We start from the raw sequence: 12,902 nt of genomic DNA, 5'->3' as shown, positions 1-12,902 counted from the left end.
CAGATAAAAGATGTTTTGGAAAGTTATTTAACAAAGCTTAGAATTTTATTGGATAGTAACCATAGTTTCAGAAAGGGAATATCTTGCCTTACAAATTTGTTGACATTCTTTGAAAAGGATACTGCCTATGTAAAGGGTAAAGGAGTAGACTTGGTGTATGTGGATTTTCAAAATGCTGGTAAAAAAAATATTTGTATAGGTGTGAATGATATGTTAGCTAATGTGATAGAAGAGTGGCTTGGTGGAAGAAAGCAAACAGTTGTAATAAATGGACTTCACTCTTACTTGATTTATGAATGATATAAATAAAGGAATGATCAATAAATTACTTAAAATTTCCTGATGATATTAAGGACTTGGTGTTGCTGGCTGTGAAGAGGATGCTGCTGATCTACAAAAGGATTTAGATCATGTAGTGAGTTGGGCAGATAAATGGCAGAAGGGTTTTAATTACAATAAATGCAAGATAATGCATGTGGGTTGGAATTTTATATATAAGCATAATTTGGATGGGATAAACTCTAACAGTGTCATGAAAGAAAGGGGTTTTGGTGTAGTGGTGATCAGTCTCTTAAATCATTGAAACATGGCGCTGTTGCTAGTGATAGGTCAGATAGAATTTTAGATATTGTATCTGCAACAATACTGAATACAAGTCTAAAGAGTATAATTTCCTTGTACAGACCATTATTTTGGCTTCATTTGATGTAACGTATTCAGTCTTGGGCTTCTTAACTTAGGAAGAACACTGAATTATTGAAAAGGTTCAGAAAAGGGTAACTAGAATAAGGAGAGATTAAAATTTCTGTCTTCAGCTAAACTTTTATTTCTTTAACAGGATGCTTGGTCTTTGAAACAAATGGATTTCCTTTAGAATGTTGTAGAGCCAATAAATTTAAGCAAATTTAAGAGAAAGCCTAATGACTATTTGAATAATAACAGTTCACTTTAAGATTTTTTAAAAGTTTATTTATTGAAAAATATTAGTTTAGTTTAGATAACTTGACAACCAAGATGAACCAAAGAGTCCCTAAACATTAAGTTAAAAATATCGTAATAATAAGTCAGAGGGAAAAAATTAGTTACTTGAAATAAAATTAACTACATCGTTAATTGAGTTTTAAATAAGAAAACTAAAGTTGTAAAATTGGACAAAAAAGATAAATTATAAAGATACTTATTAAAAGTAGAAAATTTACTGACAAAAGATAAAATAAAGCTATTATGTTATCATTCTGGTATTACGTATTAAGCTCCTGAAGTTGAAAAGGATGGTTGGCCTGTTTATATGGATTGTGTGTGTAATATTAGGATAAATAATTATAATTATAGTTTGGGAACCATTAAACAGTGTAACTATACTATTAAAAGGTTTTTTTTCTCTACATATAAATGGTCTGAATTTTGATAGTAAGATCTATTGTACTAGTCTGATATAGTTTATCTACAAAAACATTTTGTTAAGTGAAATATAAGTTTATGCACCAACATTTCATATCAAAATGAAAGTAAGGAAATAATATTTTTATATATGTGTTTCAGACACTTATTGACACTATAGAGATGCCAACCATTACGAATTGAGCATAATCATTACGATTTTGGTGTATACATAGTTTGAGTGCGGTGCTTCTCCATACTGGGTGCATGGGGAATCCATAGTTATGTCATCAGTGCTTGACAGCCAATCAGCGCTTGCATAGACGGATATTTCTCACTTTCTAAGTGGCATAGAAACACCAATGCAATCATTCACAAGATGGAAAAAAGAGGCCTCGTTCACCAGATTGTCTTGTTTTTGGCAAATATAAAAGGGCTCTGTCTGCAATCATTATGCTCAGTCATTTGAAATAGTTGGCATCTCTGACTCTAGAATCTCATTTTCATTCAATAAACATTTGTATGATTAAGTCGATGACAAAGTTATGGGATCAAGACTAGCACACTACTTGGTAATATTCCTTAAATAACATGATTACTGACCTTTTTCAAATAACCAATATAATATAGATGGTATGTGGATAATAAATTATTTTTACAGATATTTGGTATATGGACAAGTTACTACTATTCACAGTTGAAGTCGGACATCAACAAGATCAACTTTCACTTCTCAACCCTTTCATTCATAATAAAAATGCAAACTATCTTATCTAAAAATCTTTACAGGTTTGTATCATACTTATATAGTTTTTAGACCAATTTCTTTCAAGAACATGGTGAAAATATTTAGCTATCAAGCATATAAAATAAGCAATATATATGTCTTCTTGCTTAAAGAATTTAAAAATATAAAAAAACTGAAAAAAAAACATTTCCCATACATATTATACTCCATATTATTCATGCCTATTTAAATGTTATTAATGTTAGTATGCAGTCAAACTGGGATATTATTATACATAAAATTACTCTAATATTACTACATAAGGCAAGAAAGCATTTTAATGAGAAAGCAATTACATAAATTGTACCATCAGGCTTACCCATAAGTTGAATCAAGATGTATCTTTGAACCTGAATGTGGATTTTAACATTTTTTCAGGCACAAAAAAGAAAATACCTGAAATTTCAATAGTCACATATCAGTATAAATGTTCTAAATATTTTTCAATTTATACTGGCCACACTATTAGGTATAATTACACTCTCATATTAGGAGCAGCAAATTCAACACGAACATCATTTCCTAGCATTAAAAATTATATGCTAAACTAATGAAATGAGCCTGAATGATGAGGAGGACAATTTAAAGCACTTTCAAAAGCAAATAATGAGTGATAATTGTACATAAAAGAGAGTCAATTGATCACCAGACTTCAAGTAAGGTTAAAATAAATTTAACACCCATAACAATTTTATATGTTTAACTTCATCCATTCCAATGGCACACCTGTTGTTGATGGGCTATTGTCTGTTTGATGAGTACATTCTTAATACTCTGTTCCATGGCATACTTCTTAGCTTTTGTCAGCATCTCTTGTTGGTCTGAGGTCAGCTTGGGAAATCCGATTCCCACCACTGAACTAGAAGACCGCAGGGCTCCTGGACCAGCCAAAAGTGGGCCTGTCTGTTCTTGCTGAGTGCAGTCATTTGTGCAATAGCTGGGTGATTGACTATTTTCTGTTTCAAAGAAGAATTACTTGTTACTTACATCATTAAATAAAAAGGCTACCTTTATTAAATACTGTGTATTTAAGTGGGGTGAACCTAAATTCAAGATTAAAAATTGCCTTTCTTTAAATATGATGTTGCGACCATAAATTATAGTTAACTTAATTCATTTATGTTTGCATAAGCACAAGTGCTGTAAGTTTCAGCACGATTTTATTTTGAATATACTTGCAGAAGAAAAGTTTGTATGTACACTTGATTTAACATCTAACTACACTAACCTTATTTATTACTTTTGACAGTGTCAATAACCCTTATATTTTCCTAGTAATGTTAGTGAATTATGACTCACAAACTTCCTTTTAAAACAGGTGATTTTGCATCAGTTTTAAATAATAAAAAAGTGATAAAAAGCAACTTAGAATAATTAAGTAAAATTATGAATGTTGGATATACATGAATTTAATATGAATGTTGCATTATTATCATTACAATACCCTTGATATTAGAGAAACTAGTTGACACCTTCATGTGTCCTCTTTGGTCTCACTTTGTTTTTTGACAGGAGCAACCAGTCAACAATGTTTACATAACCTCTAAACTTTGAATTCCCTTAAGGGCATAGGTTGGGAAGCTGTTTTGGTCTTGAGAGTTATAGAATTTAGACAACCTTTTCACGAATATTTTGTATAAAATTCTTGTTAGTTTCCAATCAATTTGAATGTGAGAATATTACATGTAAATGAAAATGACATTGTTTGTGCTTTCATAATACCTAATGCCGTTTTTATGTTCAGAAAACCTTGTGTTAACAGTTTTGGTTTCATCTACATAATCTTTCCTATAGGATTGATTAAACATAATACAAATGCCCTGTTTTCTGTTTTCGGGTATTGTTATAATTGAAGCTATCTTTAATGGTGTTTGAATATTTGTACATGATTCTTGAGTTATTCGTCCTTAATATTTTCTCTACAGGCTCAACTTTTATGCTATAGTCAATATAAAATAGTGTCATATTTTCACTGATTGTTCTTTCTTAGTCTTATATAGAACAAGGTTTTTTCCTTGTTTTAATTTCAAAGAACTCCATTTTCTGAAACATTTCATTACAACCATCATCTTAAGGTAAAAACAATTTTGTTTCATGAAGATAAAGAAAACCCAACTGACAATAAAAAGAAATCACTCTATACTGGATACAACATAAAATTGAGCCCTCAGGAAAAATGCAAGAAAGAATAACTTTAGAATCATACACAAATATCTGGATATCATTAAAATAAAATAAATTCAAATAAAATAGCACCTGAGGATAAAATAAAATACATTCATATCACACAATGTCAGTCCTTTGAAAAAGGTGAAATTGGAAGAAGTGTTTATATGAGAATTTTGGACAAAGGGGGGGGGGGAAAGACATTAAATGTGGAAATACAAAATATGTTATTTTTCTACATATGAGATTTTGGCCGTGAAATCAATAAGCATTGTATACAAAATGGATAACTACATAACTAACTTCAACACCTAGCAAGGTTACTTTAAATGTCTTTCTGATTTCCTGTATCCTTATGAGAATTCAAAGGGTCATGGGAATGCAGTTGACAGCTTTTCTTGTAAGAAGACAATGTTAAACTGAAGAGAACACATTAATGTGCCAAAACATTTTTCTTTAATATTAAGATATATGACAGTTTTACCCACTTACTATAATTTTCATTAAATACTGCATATAATACTCTTCTTTTATGACTATGTTCTGCATGAAATAATGGATAGTTTAAACACATACTGAAACACCATCAGGAGATTGGGATACACTATAGATGTGCTTTGAAACAGCTCCTGAAGGTGAATTGACAAAAATAAAAAAAAAGTTATTACTTGTTTGAAGAATAAAACTATTCCAAAAACACTGAAGACAAATCAATGTCTTCTTTTCATAACCTTGAAGGAGTGAGAATGTTCATTCTGAAATTAATGAAACCTTCTGTGCATCACATAGAGTGGCATGCATTCTATAAGAATATACAACTACAACACAAAAGAGCAGATTGCAAGAAATACTGTAAGATTAGACAAACTTAAGCATGAAGAGATGAAACTCAAAATGAAAGTTTCCATTTTCCTTTCCTGAAAATATACTTCCAATTGATACTAATCTTCTCACAGAAAACAATTATCTTTCTCATGCATTTCCATACAAAATTTACATATCACTGTCCTTGAAGAAACATCTACCTAATTTTACACGTTTTAACATTAACAGTGCTGGTGCATAATGATGTCATCATGAAACAAAAGCACTCCACCAATAGGAGGGCAACACAGCTTCCATGCACGACTCCCTCTATGCACTTGCACTCATGACAGCTTCATTCTTTGATGAGCCAAGACAAAAAAAAGAAAGGAATAAAGAGGACAAGTGGGAAAGGTCTGCAGTTTTCAGGCAAGGAAGACATTAACTTCTGAGATAATAACTTACCTCTCATACAGAATAGATAGAATATCATGTTAAATTGGATGAGGGGCCAATACAAAATTTTATCTGAATGAGCTCCCTTCAGAAAGCACCTAAATGGTGGCACTTGACACTTGGTGGCATGGGTTTTATGGCAGAACACATCTCATCTTGACCAAAGGAGGGTAAAAAGGCAAACAAGCCTTGTGTCACAGAAATGGATGGAACGAGAATGTGACCATCCAAGTAACTGCACACAAATGACTAGACAACCAATATGTGTATCATGGTTGAGGTGTGCTGATATTAACTCTATTGAGCACTCTGGCTGCAGAAGAAAACATTAGTTATTTCATATTGTCTTTAAATTCTGTGCTCACCCCAACTCTATGCAGAAGGATATTGTTGCAGCAGGTGGGCACAATAGATACACATTATGTTTTTTGTGAGGGTGGACTCATACTACACTAACAGTGTCACCTCTGCTCCACTTCTCATCATATGGTACTAAAGTCTAGCCAGTGAAGACTCTCCATGGTCTATCACCTAAGCAGTCAGAAAATAGTAAGTGGTAACTGTTTTCTATGCTCCATTTGAAAAAAAAAACAAAGGGAGGGATTTACTTTAGGGAGATTTTGAGAAGTTCTCAAACCCTCACTGGAACTCCAGTGAGAAAGATCTTTTAATGGAAACAGTGTAATGAGTGACTTCAAAATTCTATTTTTATAAGTTTTATAAGTACAGTCTGGATCAGATAATTGAGAATACATGTACATCCTGAAGATACTTCAAGTGGTCTTGCATCACACTCCATATAAGAGTGTGAACTGGTAGATCTTGGCTAGATGGTATGAGTGCTCTCTGTTATCCTGGTTCAATGCAGATTTTGGATAAGTATACCCTGGGAAGCAACACCAGCTATCTGGTGAGATCCTTTGAAATCAAAAGAGGTTTCTGAAAAGAAACTGTACATATTCTTCTCAGAGACAGTGGAGTGATTGAAGAATGATGACAGGTGGAAGCTGAAATTCAGCAGGAAATAAAAAAGCTAGATGGTGGAGATAGTGAGAGATAATGTATGAAGAGTCTTACATCTGCCTAGAGAATTTTCATCAAGGCCAATGAAGATGAGAAGCAAGAGCATGAGGTAATGAACTGAATGTGAAGGAATGATCATCATGGGGAGAGGAACATACAATTGTAGTGGAAGAGGGTGTAAGAAACATTCATAGCATAGCCATTCAAATGATGACAACAGGAGATAAGGACAGGGATATATTTTGAGTGGGAGAGATAATACAATAAGCAAGAAGCCAACAAACAGGCCAAATGGGGTACACATGAGAACATGCAAAAATGTATTAAAATCCCAGTCAGGCATGAGAGTTGGATGAAGAGATGGAAGAAGAATGAAAAGATAGAAAACAATGTAGATGATAGAGAAATAAACACCATGTGCTATCAAGCAAGGCAAAATGCCATGGACAAGACTACCTGATAAACAGCAATGGCAGAAACTGACAAACAACTGATAAACAGCTGGGTGAAAAGGCAGAAAGGTGGTACTCAGTATCATAACCAGGAGTAAAGGCATGGCAAATGGACCAACAATGAAAGACTTACCACTCTCATTGATAGATAGATACAATGGAAAGGTAACAGAAATGTGACTTACAGAATGTCACATGACTGATGAGTCCTATCCAATGGGTGCTGGACATGACGATTCCACATGTGAAGATGGAGGGAAGATATTTCCCAAAGGAGGAGGGATGTGTAAAGCTGAAGGGGATACTGGGTAGAGGAATGAAGTGTTTGGATGCTAAGCACAGAGAAGCAGAAAAATCCACAAAATGTTGAACAATAGCTACAATGTTCCTTACAGTTAGTAAGCCCCAGAAGCCACAGTAGAAATAAGGCCTATGTGTTTGACATTGTCACTCATCATTATTTGATAATTCACGATAAAGAATCTAAGACTTTGAAACAACAGCAAAAGAAACAAGTGTTTCATTAAAAAATGCAAATCTTGTCAAACTGAATTCAGACAAGACAATTTAAGCATGTCTGTTAAATAAGAGTACTGAGAAGAAGAATGAAGTTATCATGGGAGCAAGCATTAAATGGGGAGTTACTGCTCATGAGGAATGTGTTGTCCTCTTACTTGTAGAGGGGTCTTGTTGTGTGATAACATCATTACGTACCAGCTCAGTTTTCATTAAAATATGTGAACTTAGGAGAGATTTGCCTCAAGGTTAATTATACACAATTTTTGTAGGCATCTGTGGATAAGAATGAAAGGATTGCCTGGGACCTGAAATAAAAAGACTAGAGGAAGACAGAACAATATGAAGGAAAAGAGTAAGGGGCAAAGTCACAAAAGAAAACTACCTGCAAAGTCATATAATGTCAATCCAGGTCTCCAGAGATAAAAAATAAAACACCACTGAAGACATTTACAGGAGGAAAATAGCTATTCTGTGTCTGTGTTCTCATATTAGAATTTCATAATTTATTTAAAATAGTTCATGAAGTAAAGCTTCACAACCCAACAAAAATGTTTTAAACTTACCGCATCATAACCCAACTGAGTCATAATGAATAGACTTGGGTTATAGATTATTCTTTTCTTTTAGACCCAAATACACACAAAAAATCATTGATGAAAAATCTAGAACTTCTTATAGAATGGTACATTTAAGAAAGATAGAGCTCCAATTCCTTATAGAAGGTACAATTTGAACAGATCAACATGTATAATTCTTGATGGTTACCTGTATCTTTTAAAATGGGTTAAAACATATTAATGCCTCCTCATTTTACATGTAAAACTTGCCGAATGAAGACTCTCTTTATACTCATAATTTCTAACATGGAGCTTGTCCTGGTGGTCGTTAAGTATCTTACTATTACAGATCCGAACAGTGTAATTAAAAAAAAAAAAAAATACTGACCTAAGTAAAGGAAAAACATTAAGTTTTAATGTTGGTGCTTTATTTACTAAGATATCAGTTGACAGGATTATAGGACCGTTTAAAAGAAAATTACCTGAATTTAATGTATCTTTGACATTTTTATAACTCTCTCATATCAAAATCTGTGCAAAGAAACAATGTATTTTTCCTTCTGACAACAAAAAACAGCAGAATGGCCATCAGAAATCCACTTTCTCCACTACTGTGCAAAATTTTCGAAGAAAATTTTAAAATGTAATTACTTTCTACTACAATGGTAACCAGAGAAAACCCAGAACTAAGCCTCTCTGTATACTCTAAACTGACAAAAGTTATTTTCACTTTTTTTTATGCCAGGTCAAAATACATATTATTTCTTCAATTTTTCTTACTCTATAGAATATGTCACCCAATACTGGTTGAACATAAAATTAATATCTTTTTTATTTTCAAAGAACTCCATTTTTCCACATTTCATTAGAGCAAAGGAAACCCGGTTCTTTGAAGACAAAGAAAGATCCACTAATGACAATATGAAGCCACTTTATACTGGCTATAACCCAAACTTTAAGTCTCTAGAAAGTTGCTCAATCAAGAGCCTTACTAATTTCAACATTTTCTAAGCCACTTTAAGCTAAACAATTTTGTGTGTTCATTAAAGAATTTGAAGTTCTGGGGTCATGCAGAAGTTGAGTACTTTTCCTGCCAGAATATAACAAGAGATTAAAGAGGATACACTAAAGTGTTGAGACTAATTTCTATAATATCAAGACTTCTGAAGTTTGTTCCATTTACTGTGGTTATTTTTACTTATTGCCACAAATGATATTGTGTTCACATATTGCTATTATTACAATAAATCCAAAGAAACTAAGAAAGGCAATTTCAAAGTTAACAACATTATGAACTATACTGATCATTTTAATGAAATTTCACATGTATATTAAGTGTTACTCAGGAATATAAACATCTCTTTTTCATAGTCTAATTAAAAACAACATTAAAACTTGTTAGAACAGAGCAATTACCTTAATAAAGGTACAACATACATTGATATGATGACATTTCATCAAAAGATGCAACTTTTACAGCTTAAACTGTAAGTAAATGATGATGGATCTTTATTTCTTTACATTCCAGTTCAAACAGGCAAAATTCTACAAGAAATAAATAGAGATCGAAAAACTCTCCCTTTATTTTTTAACTTCAATATTTAAGTGTATTTAACTCAACTACTTATAGACTTATAGAAGGCACTGCCGTCATCATTTCAATGTACAACAGCTTTCACTCTCAATCAGCAACTGGATAAAAAGGAAATGAGGTGTAAAAGTGGACGTTTACCACAGGTTTCTCTGTCGTGCTAATCTCACAGCCGTTAGTGCTGTGAGCTGCTTATTGAGTGATTTCGCATGAGCGAGTGCCAGTGGCTAATGGAGCTTCTCTCGTTTTGCTTTGAAACTACACAGTACAAAAACACAGGAAAAAAAGAAAAAGAACAAGAAAATTCAAAGTTAAAATATCTAGCTGAAATGAAGAACAATTTTGTTTAAAAATTATCAATTCCACAATGCATTACAAATACATATTTTTATATATGTAACTTACTGTTAAAAGAAAAAATACAAACAATACTGATAACGACACAAACACTGTGTAACAAAAAAAATAGAACACACAGGAAGTTATTCATATGCTAACATATTTATAATTGTTCTTGTATAGTGAATGAATTAGTTTTAAGACTGAAAACAAAACAACTTTACAGCTTTATTTTCATATTGCTTTTAACATGCAAGCTTTACATAACTTCCCATACAAAAATTGTTAGAAAGCATTGAAATCATAGTTCTAAAATGTACCTTTAATAACGTTTACAGCACTATAAGCTGTTGTGCACCCTGTAAAAATAGAACTATGGATTGTTTTTTAAAGTCTTTGTGCTCATTTCAAGTTTTAGTGAGGCAGAACGTGTTTACAGAAAAGTTATTGAATCATTATAATGTATTTATTTCAGCTACAATAATGAGTAATGGCACAGTTATCTTAATAAAAGTGCATCAAACAGTGTCTTAGCTGAATGAGTCACATACTTTATAACAGAGGAAATCAACATAAATTTATACACATACTAATGAGAAAAGATGCTTCTTTTGTTTAAAAATTTCAAACATTTTTTTATGTAAATGATGTTTGCATCTATATTTAGTTTAATTTAACTTCGAATAAAAGAGACACAAGTCCACAAACTTACCACTCAATATTAAAATAAAACAAACAACCTTAATTTCAAACCATAAAGCTTATGTAGTTACTCTGTTACTAAAGTAAACTAACATGCTAAAATAATAAACTATCAAAGATTATACTAATAAGTATATTACCCAGTTTTTCATAACTCAATTACATAACAGAACGAACAGCTGTAAATGCTATTAAAACTGAAATTAAATGGGTTACTGGGCAGCATCAGTCATATCTATCACTACCCATAAAATATTTTCAAGTTAGTTTACAGTAATGTAGGGAAATAAGTTTATGAATACTGTATAAAAGTTTCAATTAACCCCCCTCTCTGTACATGTATTTATATGTAAAGAAATTTTCATATGAAGTGTGGGTATAGACATCTAGTAAGTAACTCACTTATTACTATTTATTTAGGTTGTAAAATAATGATTTCTAAATGCTTGTTACAAAACCAATCATAAAGAGACAGAATTCATGCAATATTTCAAGTGCAAAGTTCAACAAACTCTCTTTTTATAACTTTTATGAACTGGAAACATTACTTCCAGGACTAAAAAAATACTACCATATGTATAATTATATATGCTTACATATACTTGTAATAAATTTTTACACCTACTGTTCAACAAGAAGCAAGAATGATAAATAAGCTTTTAACTGCTCTTTGTATTTTAATTTTGCAAAGAGAAGAAAAGGAAATAAGTTGTACTACATTCTATCAACTTGCAGTAAAAATTATCTAAAATTACAGTGGTCAGTTTGAATTGTGCTGTCCAAGAAGCAAAATAAGATATTATTGAAGAAATTCTGAAAATATGTTAACAGTCAGAGGCAGCAAAATATGAAAGATTAGCCTTATGAATCAAGGAAAGCAGCTGTTAAAAGGAGTTTCTAAGGTTAAAATTTGAATCTTGAGTACTGATTATTAAATATGAAAATGTGAAAAAGAGCCCAGATTTCCAGGAGTTGTTCACACAAATACTGAAATTCAACTTAATGGAAACAGATGTAACAATTTTTGGTTTTCCAGTGATTCTAAAGATCACAATAATTATATTTTAACATCCATATTTCTCAAGCTCAAACTCTTGGCAATAGTTCAAGCAGGTTGATGTGTATTAAATTTTTTTTACAATCTTTCAGGGTTTATATTTTATGCCTACAGAAGAATAAGTCCTGACTTGCTATCATAAATGGTTTGCATGAAATGAAGAAGCTACTAAATCTGCAGTAGTTCAGGAAATCACACAAACACTTTGATTTAATGAGATGTATATCTCAAAAGCTAATATATTTTCTAAATTGTTCATTAATTAACAGCAATGTACAATCTTCTAAATGTTACAATAACAGTTTCTATATTCCTTGTTTTAAAAATAAGTATTACATCTATATAATTCTATGCATTATTTGATAAATAGAGTGCATTATGAAAAATGCTCCATAATAGTAGGTATGCACTTTAATATTGGTCATTACATCAGGGATTTTGTATTCCCTTTTCAAGTAATTATAAATGATATGAAAATAATATTTTAAAACAAATAATTTTTTAATCAACTAAAACATTTCTCAACTATAAAGTAACTGTTACTGATAAAATTACATACTATTACAGTAATATGCTTTTAAGACAACTACTGCATATCTAACACAAGTGTTATCATTTCATCTGTTCCTTCATGTACAAACATGCTCACACACACAAACATCAACAGTCACACAACTACTGTAACAGGTGACTTCAATTCTGAGTCCAGTGATGTTGAGCCCACTGAATTACATCCATATTCTGTGGAGTAATCTGCAATGACAAAGAAGAAAAAAAGAAACGGAAGAAGTCTTATTTTATGTGCAAATTTCCCTTCTTAAATCAGGGTCAGTTTTCTGGGTCATTATGAAGTAAAGATAATTATTAGATATTTATATACATAAACATACACAAGTAAATATATATATTTAAATAGATTTATGCAAAAATTTTAAATATCACAATTTTTTGTTTCCTTTGTTATAATTAAGGAATATTTCAAAATAGTTATGATTAAATTTTCTTTCTCAGCATGATATTGGAACAACTTTCAATTATATATGTTGTGATTATATAACATATAAAATAT

At 31.5% G+C, this 12,902-nt stretch overlaps 1 protein-coding gene across 7 annotated transcripts in view; it reads right to left on the bottom strand.

Annotated features, from left to right (window-relative positions):
• hfp (Poly(U)-binding-splicing factor hfp) overlaps positions 1-12,902 on the bottom strand; it is a 59,461-nt gene that overhangs the window by 27,159 nt on the left and 19,400 nt on the right. For 2 of the 7 annotated variants that reach the window (XM_076506769.1, XM_076506737.1), the window contains exons 3-5: positions 12,393-12,586; positions 9,877-9,993; positions 2,894-3,123 (exon numbers count right to left, since the gene is read on the bottom strand). In XM_076506769.1, the coding sequence (XP_076362884.1) occupies positions 2,894-2,977 (84 nt within the window). In that variant the 5' untranslated portion in view covers positions 2,978-3,123; positions 9,877-9,993; positions 12,393-12,586. Of the gene's footprint in view, positions 1-2,893; positions 3,124-9,765; positions 9,994-12,392; positions 12,587-12,902 lie in introns of all 7 variants that reach the window. The other 5 variants (XM_076506775.1, XM_076506758.1, XM_076506727.1 and 2 more) reach the window with 3 other exon arrangements.

This window comes from Tachypleus tridentatus, chromosome 1 (genome assembly GCF_004210375.1).
Source record: "Tachypleus tridentatus isolate NWPU-2018 chromosome 1, ASM421037v1, whole genome shotgun sequence".
Taxonomy (NCBI): domain Eukaryota; kingdom Metazoa; phylum Arthropoda; class Merostomata; order Xiphosura; family Limulidae; genus Tachypleus; species Tachypleus tridentatus.
Note: the sequence above shows the minus strand (reverse complement) of the source record. Positions and strands in the feature narration are given on the sequence as shown.